The sequence below is a fragment of the Populus euphratica genome, unplaced genomic scaffold (genome assembly GCF_000495115.2).
Source record: "Populus euphratica unplaced genomic scaffold, PopEup_1.0 scaffold62.1, whole genome shotgun sequence".
In the NCBI taxonomy this organism is placed as follows: domain Eukaryota; kingdom Viridiplantae; phylum Streptophyta; class Magnoliopsida; order Malpighiales; family Salicaceae; genus Populus; species Populus euphratica.
The window spans coordinates 498,756-517,566 of record NW_011499939.1 but is presented as its reverse complement, the minus strand read 5'-3'; the positions used below and the strand labels follow the sequence as shown (position 1 = coordinate 517,566).

Genomic DNA, 18,811 nt, shown 5'->3' with positions numbered 1-18,811 from the left:
TTTTAATTTCTTAAGAGTTAAAATGCCATCATTTTAAGAAATATTAGATTTTTTTTTTTTGATTTGGATATTGATTTATCCTAGTTTTATAAATTTATTTATTAATCAGCCGAGATCACTCGAGTAATCTTTTGAATTTTCTAAAGATTCAGTCCGTATCAACACGCAGAGTCATGCTGTATTTAATAAACATACCTTTAGAAGTGCTGGTCATGATCCTTGATCATGCCCTCGGCCACCGCCATTTAGGCAACCTTCTTTTTCATATTTTTATGTCCATTTTCTGAAAGTCAGAACGATTACAAGCAAGCCATGTCAATTCTCCAATGGAGGCTGAGGATCCTTTCACATACAGTGTTGACATCTTCTGCCGAGAGCTTGTTAGGCATGTCTGTCACTGGAAAGAAACCCACTCAAAAGAAGCCACGCCTCCCTTTTCCCCCTCAAGAAATGCATGAAAAGGACTCTTACGAGCATGAGGAAATCCTGGCTCGCCATGTTTTTATTTCTCAATTATGTGCAGAAACTATGTTGCTCAAGCGAGCAAAACAAGCGTTAAAAGTTAAAACTCCACTGTGAAGGGGCGCTAGCTTTTTTTGTTTTAGTTGTTTATTTTTAAAAAAATTTATTTTTAATTATTAGGTGGGTTCTGGTGCCAGGTCCCCATCATTACAGTGAAGATTATTTTAAAAATATATTTTATTCAAAATATTTTAAAATAATATTTTTATTATTTTTTAAATTATTTTTAATATCAACAAATTAAATTAATTAAAAAAATTAATTTAAAATAAGTAATCAAATACTATATTTAAAAACTTAAATTGATGCCCGACTTCTTGACCTTTCACTGTGCCTGAGTTCAAATTATAAATGCCCCTGAATACCTGATTATTTTAACTGACATCCTTAAATTATAAATTAATGTTTTCAAATTAATTAATATTTAATTAATGTTAAAAGACGAGAAAATCTCATTAATTACCTATGTAATTACAAAAAAACCCTTGACCCCAAGATTTTTTTTATTTTTTTATCCCAAGTCTCAATTATCAGCTTACTATACATGACTAGAAAGATAATTATATTCTTTTTTGCCAGCTTTGTGATTTTGATTCCAGAGTCAATTACCGTGCTTTAAGAATGGAAAATATAATTATATTATAGGATAATTTTTTAATGATTAATATACCATATAAAATAACCAAAACACCCCTTATACAAAAGTAATTGGCTTTTTAAGAAAGGACAAAAACTTCATTTCACTATTGCAGTGAATAGCATATTGAGTTTATGTGCATAATAATTTCGTCTTCAGCTTTATTTATTTATTTATTATGTAATGCATCCATTAAAAATCTCTTCCAACAAACACTTTCTTTGATCTATATTAAAAAATAAGAATTACAAAATGGAAGGTGGATAAAAAAAGATAAATAATGACCAATCCAATTTTCTCTATTAAAAAGATATATAGAAAGAATGAAGGTCTATTTCTTTAAATTAGAAAGATTATAATATAATAAGAATATAAAGAAATTTTCCTTATTTTCATTGTTTTATTATCATCATTTTCTTTGTAAATTTTACTAAAAAAATCTTAATTAAAACAATAAAATGATTATAAATATAAATATATAATCTTCATTTTCTCTGCAATTTTAGATTTGAATTTTATATTTACTAGTATTAATGATTATTAAAAATTTATTTAATTATTAATTTTAAGATGCATGAAAATTTAATTTTCATGGGGGTGGCAAACTTATTCAAACACCCTTACGTTAATTAAAAAAAAAAAATGTTGATAGCATTAATCTATCGAAGCTCATTAAAACCTCGCCATATATTTTATAAACAAGAAAAGCCAAACCGAACCCTAAAACGTGATAAATGAGATAGGAAAGGCCAGACGCGGTGGCTAGAACTATGACCACTGACCACAGACCATATCTCCCCCATATAAGATGACACTCTCCGCACATTCAAACCCTCACACATGACAACAGAACAAGAGAGAAGACAACTGTTGAACAGAGATAAGACACCAATTTTCTATCTCTGTTTCTGTGTTTAGGATAGAAGAAGTTTATCCACTTGTTGCCATTTATCTCGCAACATTTGCCATTTATCAACCTGTCCCAAAAAAGGGCAAAACGGAAGTGACATTTTGTAACTAATGGTATTATTACAACAACACAGTTTGCGTGGTACCAGATGGAAAAAAAAAGGAGAGTAAATATTGGGCCTACAGTAATCTAAATAACATCTCTTTCAGCAGCTTATCTTTGAGTCCTTATCCCTTTCAAACAACAACAAGAGAGTTTTTAATTTGTCGTTTCAATTCTCTGACAGTTCCTCTACAAACCCCATATCTTCTTTTGTCATCTTTTTTTTCTTAAGGGTTGTGGAGGTTGTTTTGCATTGGTTTTTGAGGGGAGAGGGGGAGGATTTTTTTTGAAAACCCTTGAATAATCCTTTGCTTTAAAGGTTTATTCTTTTGGATTAAATCGAGGGTTTTTCTTGTTTGTTCTTGATTTTCAAGGGATTAATTTATCTGGGTTGTTTTTGGTTTTATTGGTTAAAGATGGCTTTAGGGTCAGTTTTATTGGAGATTCTGCATAGACCTACAACTGGTCAAGTGTTGAGTGAGCTTTTTATTTTTGCGATTCCTTTGTGGGTTGCTGTTGCTATTGGGGTGCTTGTTGGGTGGGTATGGAAGCCTAAATGGGCTAGCAATTTGAGTAGAGAAATGTTGTTGGATGCTAAACAAGGAGGGGAATTTTCAGCAACATCATTGAGTACCATGATTCCTAGTTTGAATATTTTGAAGTTTCAGTTGCCAAGTTGTGTTTTTCGGGCTGCTGATGATGGTGGGATTCAAACGGACTCTTTCTCTGTGCGACGTACCCTCAATTCTAAATGCAGGTTAGTTGGCTGTTGTTTCAAATTTAATGTCTTTATGCAAGATGCTCTTAGCTATGGATTATGATTAGAATTTGTGGGATTTGATTGAATTGGAAAGAAAAAAAAAACTAATATGGTTGAATTTAATCGGGCAGTTCATCAAAAATGGAAAAGGAAAAAACAAATCTAGTGATGGAAGATGATTTGGAGCATTTGTGCAAGCTTGTTGAAGTGAAAGATGGAGGTCCTGCTTGGATTCAAATGATGGATCGTTCTACACCGACTATGAACTATCAAGCTTGGCGTAGAGATCCCGAGGTAGGTTTCCTCTTCTCAAATTGGTGTTGATTTGTGTAATATGTGTAATTGGACTTGTTAATGCAGTCTTGGAAATGAAGTTTTAGTTACCAATGCCAGTTCTTGCTTTATAATGCTGCTCTTTGGTAGACATGTGCAACCCTTGTGATTGAAATGGATTGTGTTTTAATGGATTTTCTAGACTGGCCCTCCACAATATCGTTCCAGAACTGTTTTTGAGGATGCAACTCCTGAAATGGTGAGGGACTTCTTTTGGGATGATGAATTTCGAGCCAAGTGGGATGACATGCTTGTACATGCTGAAACTTTGGAAGAGTGCCCTACCAGAGGAACCATGGTGGTCCAGTGGGTGCGCAAGGTGGGAAGAGTGCCCCCTTCATCACTTGTTTCTATGAAATGTTTTGTTTGTGGTGGTTTTTTTACTGATTTTTTTTTTTTTTTTGGGTTCAGTTTCCCTTCTTTTGTAGTGACAGAGAATACATCATAGGCCGTCGAATCTGGGAGTCAGGTCGATTGTACTACTGTGTTACAAAGGTATGTGAAAGATTGGATGAATGAGTTGTATATTCTATTTTTCCTTTTATTGTACTTGGTAGAGAGACAACTTGATTATATACATCTGCTGAGCAATGTATATCATGAAACAAGGGGATTATGAGTTCCATTTAGGGGAGATCTTATGATGTTGAATTATCAGTCTTATGTAGACTTACTGGGATGTCATATGAATATCAAACTTGATTGCCTAGTCTTAGAAGTATGATATTCACGCTACTCTTGGTTTTGAATTTTAAAAGACATGCCTGGAGCAGCAATAGTTGGTTATTAAATGAAGGGCAAGTTTCTAGTTTTTACCCTGTGAGTTAATTGCTGAAGGCACCAGTGAACCTCATCCCAATGTAATGGAAGACAAGCCTGGTTTTGTCTGCTCAAGTCGTGAGCACAAATTAACTGTCCTCTTGTTGCTAGTCTTACTCTCTTTGTGGGGTATTCATGTTTCAATTGGGATGAAAGTGTAATTAGTATTTGATCATATTAGACAGTTACCTCTCCTAGAAACTTATTAGCATGTCCCTTATGTTCTAGGGAGTTCCTTGCTCCTCTGTGCCAAGGCGTAACAAACCAAGGCGTGTTGATCTGTACTATTCAAGCTGGTGCATTCGTGCAGGTAACTTATACTTGCGTTTTCTAAGTTATACACATTTTGTACATTTCTCTTTATAAGAGTTGCCTAGCATGTTCCTTGTGTGATTGAGATGTCTATCTGTTGGAATGAACTAGTTGAATCAAAGAGAGGGGATGGTGAGCTATCTGCCTGTGAGGTGATGCTGTTCCACCATGAGGACATGGGTATTCCTTGGGAAATTGCAAAGCTTGGAGTTCGGCAAGGTATGTGGGGAGCTGTAAAGAAGTTGGAGCCTGGTTTGCGTGCCTATCAGAAACATAGAGCATCTGCCGCACCACTTTCACGAAGTGCTTTCATGGCTCAGATCAACACCAAAGTGAGTGCAGACTACCTGAGATCTTTGGAGACCAGCATTAGTGATTCATCAGAGATTGAAATTCGAGAAACATCTGAGAAACCTGTTGGGCATAATGTGCCTAAGTTTTTAGTCATTGGTGGGGCTGTTGCTCTTGCTTGTACTCTTGAGCGGGGGCTCTTAACTAAGGCTCTTATATTTGGAGTGGCTAGAAAGTTTGCAAGTAGGAGGTCATGATACCGGATTTTTTTTTCTACCTTCATTCTGAAGGCACTGGACGAAGTTGACTGCTCATGCAGTGAAGTGAGAAATAGTCCATTGTTGATCTCCATGCCCCTTTTAGAAGGAATAGAGGCTTCCATTTTTTATTTCCGCAGTTGAGCTAAGCGCAGCTTCACTTCAGGACAGAGAAGGTGAAAAGTTCTTGTAATTGTTGTATTCACAAAATTGAGCAAATTGATGTCATTAAATGATATAAGCTGCAGAAATAACAGGAGTTCAAGGTTCTTTTCTTGTTCATTTAAAATGCCTTAATTCATTTTATTTTTTTTGTCTTTTGCTTGATAATTTAGGGCACAAAAGACCTCACTTGGGAAATTGAGAGTGAAATTTGAGCTGAGCTGATAATCCATTCAAGTAGCCACCTTCTGCTAATAGAACTTAGTTAAAGCAGAAGTCTTGCTAATAACCAGGCCAAAGACGACCTCCTGTATGTCTACTCGTTAACTTTCCAGAGATTATTATAGTTGTTATTGCATGATGGAAGCTGGAGTAGTCTTTCTTCTTGACGGATTGGGATATTTCTCCCCTTCTCCCAGAATTCAACAGATATGGAGGTCCTTGGCAAATCTTGCGAGTGAAACAGTCAAGGCAGAACAGAAGGCAATTTTCTGAAAAACACTAGTCAACAAAAACCTGCCTCAGCTGCCTTGACATTTTTAGTGCCTGACCAAAATGAGTTCTCACCCATCCGTCTCATTTTTTAAGAAACTGACATTTTGAACTATACGCTTTCGTTTAACGAAAACAGAGTGAATGGCTATCCTACTTGTTCGAGATTCTCTCATCAGAATTGATTTAAGCCTTGGAGAGAAAAGGGTGGTTGTGGATGCATATTATATAGCATATAGGCCATTTATAGTCAGATCACCTTTTGATTGTTCAAAGGATTCCTGGGTGAAAAGTATCAGCCAAGAGTTCTGTCATTCTGTGGTATCATTCCTCATCAGAGAACCTGTCATGGCTGAACTAGAATTTGGGATGTCAAGCATTCAAAAGGGTCTTCTTCACTGCCCATGTTGTTCTTCTTGCCCCATATGATACGATCATTTTCCACTCAGTAGGTGGAGAACTGAACCTTTTGAATTAATGGTAAACAAATATATTCACATCGGGTCAACACTCTGTTAGATTAGTTGAGGCAAAATTTGCTCACGCATTTCCTTCCATTCCACGAGTTCGACATTTTCCTTTTGTCCCCTAAAAAAGAAAAAAAGTTGACACTTCCCAGTCCCTCACGATGCAAACTTTGTACTAAGCATACTTTCCACACGGTGATGGTTACCAAATCTAGTTGTGGTTCTGAGAGCCAGCAGAAGTCCTCAAATCCAGCCGTATTTGATGATTATTTTAAGCATGTTTATCAACACCCACAACCACTGGAGCAAGATTGCCTTTTCCCGCGCGTTGGTCTCACTTCCATGCAAGGACCTCGTTCTTTACTTTTCAAACTTGACCATGGAGGGCATGTGCAAGAGAACTGCATCTAGGTAGGATTAACTTTGCAAGCACGAAATTATATTTATATATTAGTTATTAAACTCAGCTTTGCTGTACATGTTGATCTAAAAAACTGGAGATTTAGAATCTGATTTGAGATAAAAGACATTAACAGTTAATTTAATTGTTTTTTTATATAACTCAAGATATTCAGATCAGTTTATATATACCACGACTAATTTTTGGATCCACTAAATATCCTGTAATTCAATAAACAGATAAGACACTATGAAGATGACAGACGTACATAAAAAAGATCAAACCTAGGTGTTGAGATAAGAAATTCCTCACTAAAATCACTAGAACATGCTATTTGATTTAGTTTTTTTAAAAAAAATAAAAAGATATTATTTTATAAAAAATGATTGAACCACCAATCCATCATCTTCTTTCCAAGTTAGAGCTCTGACACAACTATAATTCAAATAATGTTAATTTTACCGAAAACACTTTCTTAGAATTTGAACCGCTGGTTTTATAGGATCCATTATACTTGATGCATGTAAAAAGTAATTTCGAGAAGAGTATTCAGCAAGATTATTGTTATTTATTACTGTTGTAGTTATAGTTGGATTAACATTAAAACCCATCTTTATTTCAGATTGAAAACATTGTGCAGAACTTGGAACATGAGATTGTCAAAACAGAAGATCGAGGAGGAGTGGGGCACAATTCTGTAATTCTCAGGCAACAGCTGGGATGAGCGGTTCCTTGGGTAGAAAGCATCCAAAAGCAGCCTAGAGGTGAAGCTAGGCATGAGCTCATTCATTAACTTTGGATCCCCACATACCTTCCATGGGGGCCCATTCCAAAGCCCATAGGATCTAGAAAAGCTACTTATAGATTGAAGTGGCCCTCCAGTCGCAAATTCCACTAATTGCATTTACAAGCAACAAGGGAAAAGCAAAATTTACTCAATGGTGTGATGGAAGAGGCACGCATGAGGAAGAATTTGCGTACAAAACAAGTTTATTGGACTGAAACAGTTTTAATTGAATGGAGCATTGAATCCTCCTCCTCTTCTCTACTTTGTATATAGTTGTTGCGCTCAATCAAGATAGAGAGATTTATGAGGTCTCATGGACATAATCCATGTATTAAACTCTCCTGTGGAGGAGGACGAAACAAATTGTGTCGGTGGTGAAGGCAAAGCTAGAGCTAGCGCTGTTTAAAGCTAATGCAAAAAAACAATTATATGGGCTAACTATTCACCAGACATCTAAAGACTCAAGGCTAACCATGGTCTTGATTCTTGTTTATATCATCATAACTTGCATGGAAGACATGCCAATTTGGCATTTTTTTATGCCATGGAGGAATGGCTCATTGGGGTATAGATGTAAGAATAAAGTATGCAGACTGAAATTTGTCCTCAGTGATCATCCGTGTAAGATAATTGCTAGCAAATTATAGCCTTCGTTGTTTCAACTTCAAGTTGCTGGCCAGAATCGAACCTCAAGCCTAGGATTAAGTTGTTAATCTGAATTTAGAATAACCATCTTGCTAATAGAACTTCATAGACGGGCAGATTAGAGCAGCAGCTATATACAGAGGGGAGGGGATCTTGGCTCTGATAAGAGGAACATGATTGCGCCGTGATTTGCGAGCATCCAAAAAATCATAGCTCACAGTATGCTTAGAGAAGTTAATCCACGATTCATCAATTAAGAAAAAATCAAAATTATTTCAGGAAATTGAGATAAGATCATCAAGAAGAACAAAGAGTATATTAGGCATGAAAAAATAGACTGGAAATAGATTTTCTCATTACTATCACAGCCTCAGATAGATTAATCAAAGAATAATTCCTATCCTTTTCTTCTCTGTAAATTTCCTACAAACGATCTCAATAGTTAACGATGGTCTCAAAACAGTTGAGCCCATCGAGCTCTGGCGCAAACCTTGGCATCTTCTTCTCTTGTTTCCTAGTCAATGATCTCGAGGAGCTTCCTTGTTGATTCTTGATCAGCTTATCTTCAGCCACCTTACTACTCAAAACCCTCTTGGTATTACCATCCATGGTTGTAAAAGCAAAAGAAGACTTCACTTTTTGGCTCAAGAATTCATTACACAAAGCATCAAAAGAACTGAACATAGAATTCATGATCTCTTCAACAAAATCTTGATCACCCCAAATCTCAAGAAGTAGTTAGTAGAGGATCTTTTGAAAGCTAGAGAGCAAGATTTTGTTGGGCAATTTGAGGAGGAGCAATGTCAAGAAAAGCTATATATAGTGGTAAAGAAAGGAAGGAATCTTGATTGCCTTCGAAAACAAGGCAGGTTGTGCGATTCCTTTTATCTTCCAAGATGGTTGTTGTTCCTTGTAGGTTTCAAAGGCGTGGAATAGTTAATGGCGGCTTCCTGTGGAGCCTACTGGAGATGACCATGAGACGAGACCATGTTCAACGATCAAAAGCCAGCCGCCTGCATGCGTCTTGTCAAACCATGTTTACTTGCTTGGGAAAGTGCTTGGTCTCAATTCAAAATTTTCTTCTGACCTTACTTGAAAAATATCTCAACATGCCTTGCCACTTTTAACGGTCGAGGATTAGTTTGTTTATTATATGATTGTTGTTGGATTGTCGGTCCAGATATTCTTTGCTTGGTTTTTGGAAAGGTTAAATGAACCAAGATAAATGGGGGCATAAATCAACTGAGTCGGTGGGAGGCAAGGGTTCAGAGAATTAAGAATGTAAGACTTCAATTCTGTCTCTGGCTCTCTGCTGTTCCAAGACAACAAAGAACATTAAATTCAACATGTAACTACTTATGTAAATGAAATCAAATTGACTACTTGGTGTAATGAATCTCATGACTATATAATAATATCATATCTCAGGAAAATATAATTTATATGGTCCAATAGAGTGATCAGAAAACTGTTTTTTAGGGGGTGAAATATTCAATTATGAAGAGCAATAAGAATTAATTACAGAATGATTATATATTTAATATTGTTCTGGAAAAAAGCAATCTCTACTTCTCTAGTTGTCATCTCTTAAGCATCTTTGGTAAGAATTATTAATTATATCGTTAAGGATTTATACCAACTAAATTTACCAATCACTTTACCAAGAATATATCCATTGATTTTACAACTTCAAGGATAAGAAAATGACGCAATTTCACTTGTTTATATATCAATTGTTTAATTTTAACTTTCAACCTTATAATTTATCTTTTCTTTCCTGCCACTTGCTTCAAGACCTCATTGTGTTGGCAGATTTTGTTAAGAGATGATTTACCATTAAAAAACAAAAACTTGGGTTAATGGGTAATCTTTTTTTTACGTTGACTTATATGAGTTTAGATTATATTTGACCGGTTATCTATGGTTTATTTATAAGTTAATCAAGTTAATTTTATTATATTAATATTTATTTATTTAACTTGAAACTTGATTAAAGTTATGTTATGAGTTTCTTAAATTAACACATAATATTATCCATTTACAATAAAAATACTTAGTAATTTTTTAGATAGATAAATAGATATGCTTTTATTTTTTCATTATCATGGCCGTTTGGATTAATTTATGTTTATCTTAACTAATTTCATAAATTCTGAAATTAACAATCATATAAATCTCTAGTGGCTATTGTATTAGTTACTACAAGTTATTCGAATTTGAAATAAAAAAATAATTAACTTTTTAATTTTATATTTTTATTATTGACTTACCTATTATATGATTTCTTGTTTTGATTCTTATTAAAGGAGATTGTATTTTGTTATGTCCTCAGATTTTTTATTTTCAACCATGGATGGTTTTCATTCTAAAAATCCAGATTTTGTTTTCAGAACTTGGTCAATCCATTACATGCTTCATCCTATTCTTACACTTATTCATATTTCTATCGACAGTCTCTTTTATATAGCATTTAATTATTACTTTAAAATATGAAGTTATCTCAGTTTTTTTAGCTTTTTCACAGTAATGGAGTCTCTCAAATCTCAAATATCATAAGGGAAAAAAAATAAATCTGTTGAGATATTTTTTTATTTTCATGAAAGCCATCTTTGCTTTTGAACTTCCGGTGGCAGCTTCACATCTGTTGTGATTTAGCATGTGTTCTCAAAAACTTTATTTTTTAAATTAAAATTTAATATATTTTGAATTTTTAATATGTTAATGTAAAAAATATTTTTAAAAAAATAAAAAAAATATTATTAACATATATTTTAATATAAAAATTATTTATAAAACGCCGCAACCAAACGACACCACCTTACAACTTACCAAGTCATGTCAATCTGCCACCATTCGAGGCCACGCTTGGCTGTGTATCAAAGGTATGTCAAAAAGTGACCATCCACGACAACGTTGGAATCTTCATGATGTCCCTTTCTCGATGGAGTGTTGTGTGCGGTGGTCAATGCGGTGGCATCGCTTTGCTCAACTTTTTTTTTTTCTTCTGGAAAAACACGTTGCTTAATAATTTTTTTAATATTATCCTCTTATTTTGTTTAAGTTTCTATTTTATTCTTCTTGATTATTTTATTTTTGTTATAAAATTTAAATTTGTTTTTGGTTTCACTATTTATTAAAATGCTATTTTTTCTCTTATTTTTCTAATTCAAATTTAATTATTTTTCTTTTGATTATTCATTGAAATACTATTTTTTTTTTTGTTTTTTTTTGTAAAGTGTAAAAGATTTTTTTTCACCTCCTTAAATCAAACAATTCTATTTTTTCTCTTATTCTATCTTCATTTATTATTTGATTTTTTTTTTTTAGATTGTTCTTTTTTATTTTGGAGTTGGTTGTCAACTTATTTTTTTAATTCTATTTTTCTATTTAAATTGATTAGGAATTAAGTATTATGATTTTTTCTAGTTGGGTTATAATAAGTTTATAACTTAGATTATGTGTTTGAAAGGTTAATCTAAATGTTGTAACTTTTTATTTTTTTAAAAAAAAAACTTTTTTAGATTTATTATTTTTAAAATTGATTTTTTCTCTAATTTTATTTTTGTTTTTTTTTTCATTTAGTTTTATAACTTTTATTGACATGCCTTTTATTTTGTTGTCCCACATGAATGATCTGACTTACGCGATTTAGTAAGCTAATCTAGGTCTGCTGGCTTTTTTTTTATTTTCATTTTGTTAATTATTTGTTTATTCAAGCTAGTCTTTCTATTGGGTTTGTTGGTAATTAAAACTTACATGTCTTTTTGGTTTGTTTTTTGATTTGTTATAACACCCTTCCAAATAGGTTGTGAGTTTGACAAACACACTTAGATTATTGAAATTTATCATCGTTTAATAAATGTTTTTTCTTTATCCTCGTCACTTTTTTTTTCCCTTAATTCAATCAATGTTACTCTCTTTTTCTTTTTTGTCATTATTAGGTAAGACAACTTATTCAATCTACCTAGTCTAAATCGCAACTTTTTCTTACTTTTTTTTTTAAAAAAAAAAAACACACTTACTGTCTCTCAACATTCTTTTTTTAATGCTATTTTTGTCCCCGGACCACGAGATTGGTCATGTCTAAAACATATTGAATCGTGGGATATGTTTATACACACACATATACATATAACATAAGCTTATTTAGTAATATTTATAATAAATAATTTTAAATATCAGAAAAAATAATAAAAAATCTAAAAATAAAAATTTTGAAGGCCTCAGTAGGGTTCAAATTAAGAATGTTGAAGTGGTCAATTTTGTGTATAAAATAATTGATCATAGGCTTTTAAGCCTATTTGTAAGATATCATTATTCGGTTAGCAAGCATAGATTAAATTTTGAGAAAATAAAAATAAAAAGAACTTGTCCTAACTTTCCCTGGTGAGTAACCTATAATTAATATATGTTGCCATTAGTTTGTCTAGTAGATTAATTACAACCCATCAATCTTAATGTGTAATATGTTGAAATTAATGATGTGATAATGACTTCCAATTGAACTCATGCAAATATTTTATAGCGATTATGAACCATTTTCGTGTTTAATATTATATTGGGAATTGATGCCCTTCATGGATTTTAGTAAAAATCCCATGCGTGTGTGTTATCATACACACGCACGATCAATCTCTGGAGATAATGACAACAATTTTTTTTATTTAGATGAGAGGGGCAAAAAAAAAAAGAAAAGGGCTATTAATTATATCATGAATCTGGGAATAAATTTTGATGGATATCTCAAAAGAGACTCGCATTTCCTCCAAATTATGATTTAATTTTTTATCAAAATTTTCGAAGTCCAAATATTCTGTGGAAAAAAAAAAAACTGCACCATGCACGTATATATAATAGTAGAATTATATTATATTCTTAAGAAGAAAAAAGCTTCTCATAACTCCACATAATTTCATTAATGATATCACGCACAAACTTCAATTGTTGAAAGCCATCCTTTGCTTTTGAACTTCCGATGGCAGCTTCACATCTGTTGCCAATCCAATAGCTTGAAGAAACCTTACAACATACCAAGTCATGTCAATCTGCCACCATTCCAGGCCATGCCTGGCTGAGTATTCAAAAGCATGATGATTATTATGCCAACCTTCTCCAAATGTAAGCAATGCAAGCCACCTTAAACAAGTTTGCAGAACAAAATTATTAGAAATAACCAAATCAGAATGATAAAAGCTAAGAGCAAAAGGTATTACCAATTGTTCCTAGACAAGTCGCCGGTGTTCCACTCTTGCTTTCCCCATAAATGAGAAACTGAGTTTACTAGGCAAGTGATGTGAAAAAACAATACGATTCTCACACCCTGAAATGGTCAGCAGTAAATTAGTTTTGTTGCACAAGAATTAACCTAATTGACTACTGAGGCCTGAGGAGGGTGATATGTGTTTAAATTTTCATGTCCATTTCAATGTCCAGTCACCGATCAAATATGAATGAGTAAATCCTGAGTTTACTAGCAGACAATATTGCCCTTTCATTTTACACCATGATTTTCGTGCCATTTGCCATTTACTTCCAATCAACTTGAGAAATTCATGTTCCAGGAGGTTGCGCTTGATGAAAGTTCCAGTATAAAAAAGACATACTAATTTTGGCTATCTCTATATATTTTCATAAAAAAGAAAGAGAGGGGGACATGAGAAGTATATATTCCATACCATTCCCCATACAAGGAAGGGAAATCCTCCCACTGCATATAGCAGAACTCCAAGCGCAATTGGATGTAGAAAGTACGTGTTTTGCATGAACTTGTAAAAGGGTTGCTTCTCTAAATCCCCAACATTGTTTGGCCCTCCACACTACCAAATCAAATATAACAGAATAAGCAGCAATAACAAAATTCAATTTACACTAGGGAATTTGTTCATTTGTGTGCGTGTGAGGAGGATGAACATACAGACCTTTTCAGTAATATAATTATTGTCAAAGAGCCAAGTGATGTGACTAAACCAAAACCCTTCAGTAGGGCTATGTGGGTCTCTCTCAGAATCACAAAACTGGTGGTGGTGTCTATGAGTGCTAACCCAAAAAATAGGATCCCTCTGAAACCAACATGAAGCCATTAAAAATTGAAAACACAAAAAATCAATGAAAGAAAAGGGTAGGGTACACTTACTTGAAGAGCTTGAACCCCACAGTATGCAAAAAAATACTCGAGCCATTTTGGAAGCTTGAAACTCCTATGAGAAAGATTCCTATGGAAAGAAAGAGTGATACCTAGAAGTCCAGTGACAGTACCGATGCCAAGGGCAACCCAAAATGCAGGCCAAGTGAAATAAAAAGGTCCAAACAAAGATAGAAAATGCACCGCCGAAATTACACCAGCATTGACTATATCTGATGAATTCCATTTCCTGCCCCAGAATACCTGCCTTCTTCTCCTCACCACCACATCTGACAGAAAGATTTTCCCGAGGTTCCTAGGCTCAGCCTCTGATAGAGGTGCATTATCAGCATCAGCCAATACTTGTAGTGCTTTTTTTGTACTGCTATAATTCTTATTGGAAGCATCCAAAAGACTTGATAATTTTTGTCTTTTGCATTTGCTGGTTGTTACTGGTAGGAACTTGGGGTTATACTGACCATAATTTACGAGTATAGCAGGTGGAGAACCAAGTTTCTTAGCATGGCTAAAAGGCAGAAAAAGGCAAGGCTTGGATTTGGTTAATGGAGATGTCATCAAAGCCATTGAGACTTAAAAGAAGATGTATTTTGATAGAATTGATTATTTGAGGGGGTTTATATAGAGATGGGTTCGTGGAAGAGGAAGTAATTCTGCCTTTCAAATTAACTAAAGTTTTGCTTTAAAAAAATTATTTTAATATATTTTCAAAGAAAATATAGTTTAAACTAACTCTTTAAAGAATTTGTTTGAATTACATGTAAAATTTATAGATTATTGTTTGCATTGATACATTTAACTTGCAAGCCATAAATATTAATAGACTGTTTATTACTGTTACAGATTTTTATTTTTATTTTGCTAATCAAATAAAAAAATTATTTTCATTATTTGATTTCGTAAAAGATAAAATAACTTACTTTTTATTAATAAAAACTTACTTTATATTTATTTTAGACATAAAAGTTCATCTCATTATAATTTTAGTTAAAAGTAGAATCACATTTAAATTGCAGCATTCTTTAAAACTCAACTAGGCTCCACCAAAACAAAGTATAATTACAAGGGTGGGGCTCATTAATTGAGAGGTACGGCAAAAATTTATGAGATCATGATTCAAGTTTCATCTTACGTGATCATGGAAGAATTTTTTTCATTAAACTCAATAGAAAATAGTCAAAGATGATAATTATTGCTTGCAATCACTATCTATTATCACCATCAACTTACTTTTCAAATCGTCAGTCATCAATTATCAGCTGCTTTCACAAACCGCCAAACCATATTCACACCATCACCACCTAAGATTTTTTTTATTTTTATTTTGTATATAAATAAACAACTAAGTTTATGTTAAAATATATAAAAAGATAAAAAACAAAAAATAGAAGAAAGAGAGAAAACGTGTATTAAGAATTTTTGTTTATTTTGAAAATTTTATGTTGTTGAAATAAAACCATGTGTTTTATCTACTCTAAATATTTTAAAGCCACCATCAGTGATTTTTCCCACTAACAATTAGTATTAGAGCCTTGTTTGTTAGAAAACAGAGGCATTATTAGAATATATATGATTTTTAAAAGTTGTCAAAAATATATTTTGATCATTCCATAGTGTAGAGTTCATTCATATGAACTCACCGATGCAAAAATCATATTCATCGGAGCAAGTGGGCGACCACATGTGCCGCCTGTAATTTCATCATTATAGCCCATGCCCAACTGACGAGCCCAAAGGAAAAGGACAATTGAGCTACACGCTCTTCATATTTGAGCTACATCTAGTCGTCGCTAAGTCAAGTAACACAATCAAAAGATTGATGTCTTCTTCTAAGTACAAGAGTGTCGAAATAATAAATAACCTGGTAAGATCGGGGTCAAATCACAAGGAGGTTAATTGTATAAATTATAAATAACAACAATACAACAATAACAACAAGAATAATAATAATAAATAATAATAATAATAATAGAAGAAGAAGAAGAAATTGATGAGAACTTTAAGATGGAAGAACAATGTGAGGATTAAACAATGATAACAACAAATATCAAGATTAGAGGATCCACTAATGGTATTTCAAACAAGTATAGTATAAATTCTTATTATTCAATTAGAAACCATACACAAAAAAGGTTCCAATCAAATTATAAATTGTTAACATGATTACATTAGTTATCTTATTCGAATAATGTTAATAATTATAAATATTGTCAGGTATTCATAGTTATAACTTATATTAATAACAAACAAAGTTCCTTTCATAACACAAGTATTAGTTATATCATACAGTTGAGCTATGAAAGTGCATAACTTATTTCAGTAAATAACATGCATACATACCAAGTTAAAATATAGGTCCCCAAAAAATCTACAACACCCGACTTTGAGCAAGAAACATGGAAGATGAAGAGTGTGCTCAATATGATGCCTATTTTCAAAAAGAGTTGGAGTCTCTAAAAATAAATATGGCTCACCGTACTAGCTTACTTGAGCAAACACTAAGAAATACCTTTGGTGAAGGTTCTTTTAACCAACCGATCACCTTTAATCAGGCTGATACTATAGTTCAATCTCAAGAAATAATAAGCAAACATGGTCAAAAGCCTCAATAAAATCTAAAATTTATGTAGTTAGCGACACTAGCACTAGCCCCTACAGTCATTGAGGTATTTGCTAATGAGTCTCACTAAGCTAAGTCATCTAATATCATTGATGAAGCTAAGATATAGGCGTTGGAAGCTAGACTTAAAGTCATTGAAGGGGTGGACTTATATGACCCGATACAGGCAATAGAGATATGTCTGGTCCTAAATATAGTTGTCCCAAAGAAGTTTCATGTTCCTTAGTTCATCAAATATAGTGGAACACAATGCATCATGACTTATCTTAGATTTTATTGTAATTAAATGGTAGAAGTAGTACATGATGAAAACTACTGATGTATTTTTTTCAAGACAACTTAAGTGGAGTAACTTTGAGCTAGTATATAAGATTGAACAACACAAAAATTCATAGATGGAAAGATCTAATTAATGCTTTTGTCAAACAATGCAAGTATAACCTGGACATCACTTTTAACAAAACCAATTTGTCTAATATAGAGAAAAAAAAAACACAAAGAAAGTATAAGGGAATATGCTCAAAGATGGTGAGAATCAGCTGCTTAAGTACATCCTTCATTTCTGGACAAAGAGATGGTCTCTTTATTTGCCAACACACTCAAAGCACCCTATTATGAAAATGTGATGGGTAGTTCGGCCAAGCAATTCACTAACATTATGGTAGTATATGAACGTATAAAACAAGGCATCGAAAGTGTTAGAATTGTTGCACCTGCCAAGAAAAGAGGCTTCGGAAGTTGTTGCACCTGCCAAGAAAAGAGGCTTCGAAAGAAAAAAAAAGGTTCACTATGTTGAAAATGGCTATAGGATAGGAAAAAGTCATCCCAAAACTACCACACTCCATCCCAAATTACCAATATAAAAAAACTTGAACCCTAAAACTTCCAAGCCAAAAGCAAAATTGAAAATTACCAAAGGGTTCAATAACAACTACCTTCATTACCAGTATCCTTGAGTGAGATGTATCAAAAGTTATTGAGCATCAGACAAGTAGCGTTATAACCTCTGACACCTATGTAGCCACCTTATCCTAAATGGTATAAGCCATAACTCAATTGTGAATACCATGCTGGTATTGTTGGACTTAACATCCATACCTGCAACACCTTTAAGAGAAAACTTCTGTAATTAATCAAGGCAGGGTGGATAGAATTGGAAGACACCCCCAATGTGAATACAAACTCGTTGCCTAATCTTGCTTGAAGCATATTTGAATGGAATGTTTAGGGAACTGGAAAGCATCAAAGGTCCAGTATGGGTGTAGAAATGTTACATCAATTTTGAAGGATATAAATTTTGACCGTTGTGTTATTCTACATCATCGTTGAGTCCTTTGCATAAAATTTTTGACTTGAGGCTAGTGTGAGAACAAATTCACCAATGAAGTTTACCTTATTATTGTCTTTTGTTTTGTGCTTTTGAACAAAACTGTCTATGTCAAAAGGGCCTTTGTTAAATAAGATCATGTGTTTTCCTGTGTTCATATCATACTCTTTTTTATTGTTATCACATGTAAATAACATTGTAAGCATAACTTTTGCTCACAAAACTACAACTTGAAGAATCCTTTATTATTTTCTTTTCTTCCAAAACCACACATAACCTCATATATTTTCAAGGATATTTTTTAGGACCTCCAAAGTGAATACAAAAATAAACATCATATTGGTATTTGTATAAACAAATACATTCTAGAAATTCAACTACTTTCTTAGATAGGAAAATTAAAAAAAAAAAAAAGACAAAAAAAAAAACAAAAACAAAGAAAAACAACACTACAAGGTGACTCAAAAGCTGAGTTTTATTTGAATGAATAAATCATTTTGCATACGTGTATAAAAGCAAGACCTATCAATCCTCAATGCGTAAGTTTGAGATGAGGAAAGACTATTTCTTATAATCCTTTCGCGAGCCTAAAATAAATCATTTGTAATCTCATTTTGAGCCTAGTAACCTTTCTTAAAATAACCTTGACTAGGATCACACCCCATACTGGGGGGTAAATAAAAGAGATTTTAAAGACCATCAATAGAAAAATACTTCATTATCATCTAGACAAAGTGATGAAGATCGATGCTGGAATTGATCATGTCATTATCACCTAGACAAAATGATTAGTACTTAAAAGTGCATTTTTATCATGGTTTTATATTAT

General features: G+C 33.1%; 2 protein-coding genes across 2 annotated transcripts; one reads left to right on the top strand and one right to left on the bottom strand.

The window, feature by feature from the left end:
• The first annotated feature begins 1,998 nt into the window (after positions 1-1,998).
• LOC105136815 (uncharacterized) lies at positions 1,999-5,232 on the top strand. Its single transcript, XM_011042303.1, has 6 exons — positions 1,999-2,928; positions 3,063-3,225; positions 3,407-3,583; positions 3,676-3,759; positions 4,312-4,393; positions 4,507-5,232. The coding sequence occupies exons 1-6, from the start codon at positions 2,588-2,590 to the stop codon at positions 4,941-4,943; spliced, it is 1,284 nt and encodes a 427-aa protein (XP_011040605.1). The 5' UTR covers positions 1,999-2,587; the 3' UTR covers positions 4,944-5,232.
• Positions 5,233-12,741: 7,509 nt separating this feature from the next.
• Positions 12,742-14,644, bottom strand: LOC105136814 (palmitoyl-monogalactosyldiacylglycerol delta-7 desaturase, chloroplastic-like). The gene is made up of 5 exons (XM_011042302.1): positions 14,030-14,644; positions 13,815-13,955; positions 13,572-13,712; positions 13,110-13,216; positions 12,742-13,032 (listed from the first exon to the last, which is right to left on the bottom strand). Exons 1-5 carry the CDS (start codon positions 14,600-14,602, stop codon positions 12,834-12,836), a joined length of 1,161 nt encoding a protein of 386 aa, XP_011040604.1. The 5' UTR covers positions 14,603-14,644; the 3' UTR covers positions 12,742-12,833.
• Between the last annotated feature and the right edge of the window lie 4,167 nt (positions 14,645-18,811).

Excerpts from the sequence above, each read along its gene's own strand:
- LOC105136815 (XM_011042303.1), top strand. The coding sequence starts at position 2,588 with ATGGCTTTAGGGTCAGTTTTATTGGAGATTCTGCATAGACCTACAACT. Across the intron at positions 3,584-3,675 it reads TGGTCCAGTGGGTGCGCAAG|TTTCCCTTCTTTTGTAGTGA; the intron begins GTGGGAAGAGTG and ends TTTTGGGTTCAG. Across the intron at positions 4,394-4,506 it reads AAGCTGGTGCATTCGTGCAG|TTGAATCAAAGAGAGGGGAT; the intron begins GTAACTTATACT and ends GGAATGAACTAG.
- LOC105136814 (XM_011042302.1), bottom strand. The coding sequence starts at position 14,602 with ATGGCTTTGATGACATCTCCATTAACCAAATCCAAGCCTTGCCTTTTT. Across the intron at positions 13,217-13,571 it reads CCTTCCTTGTATGGGGAATG|GGTGTGAGAATCGTATTGTT; the intron begins GTATGGAATATA and ends TGACCATTTCAG. Across the intron at positions 13,033-13,109 it reads GACTTGTCTAGGAACAATTG|GTGGCTTGCATTGCTTACAT; the intron begins GTAATACCTTTT and ends AACTTGTTTAAG.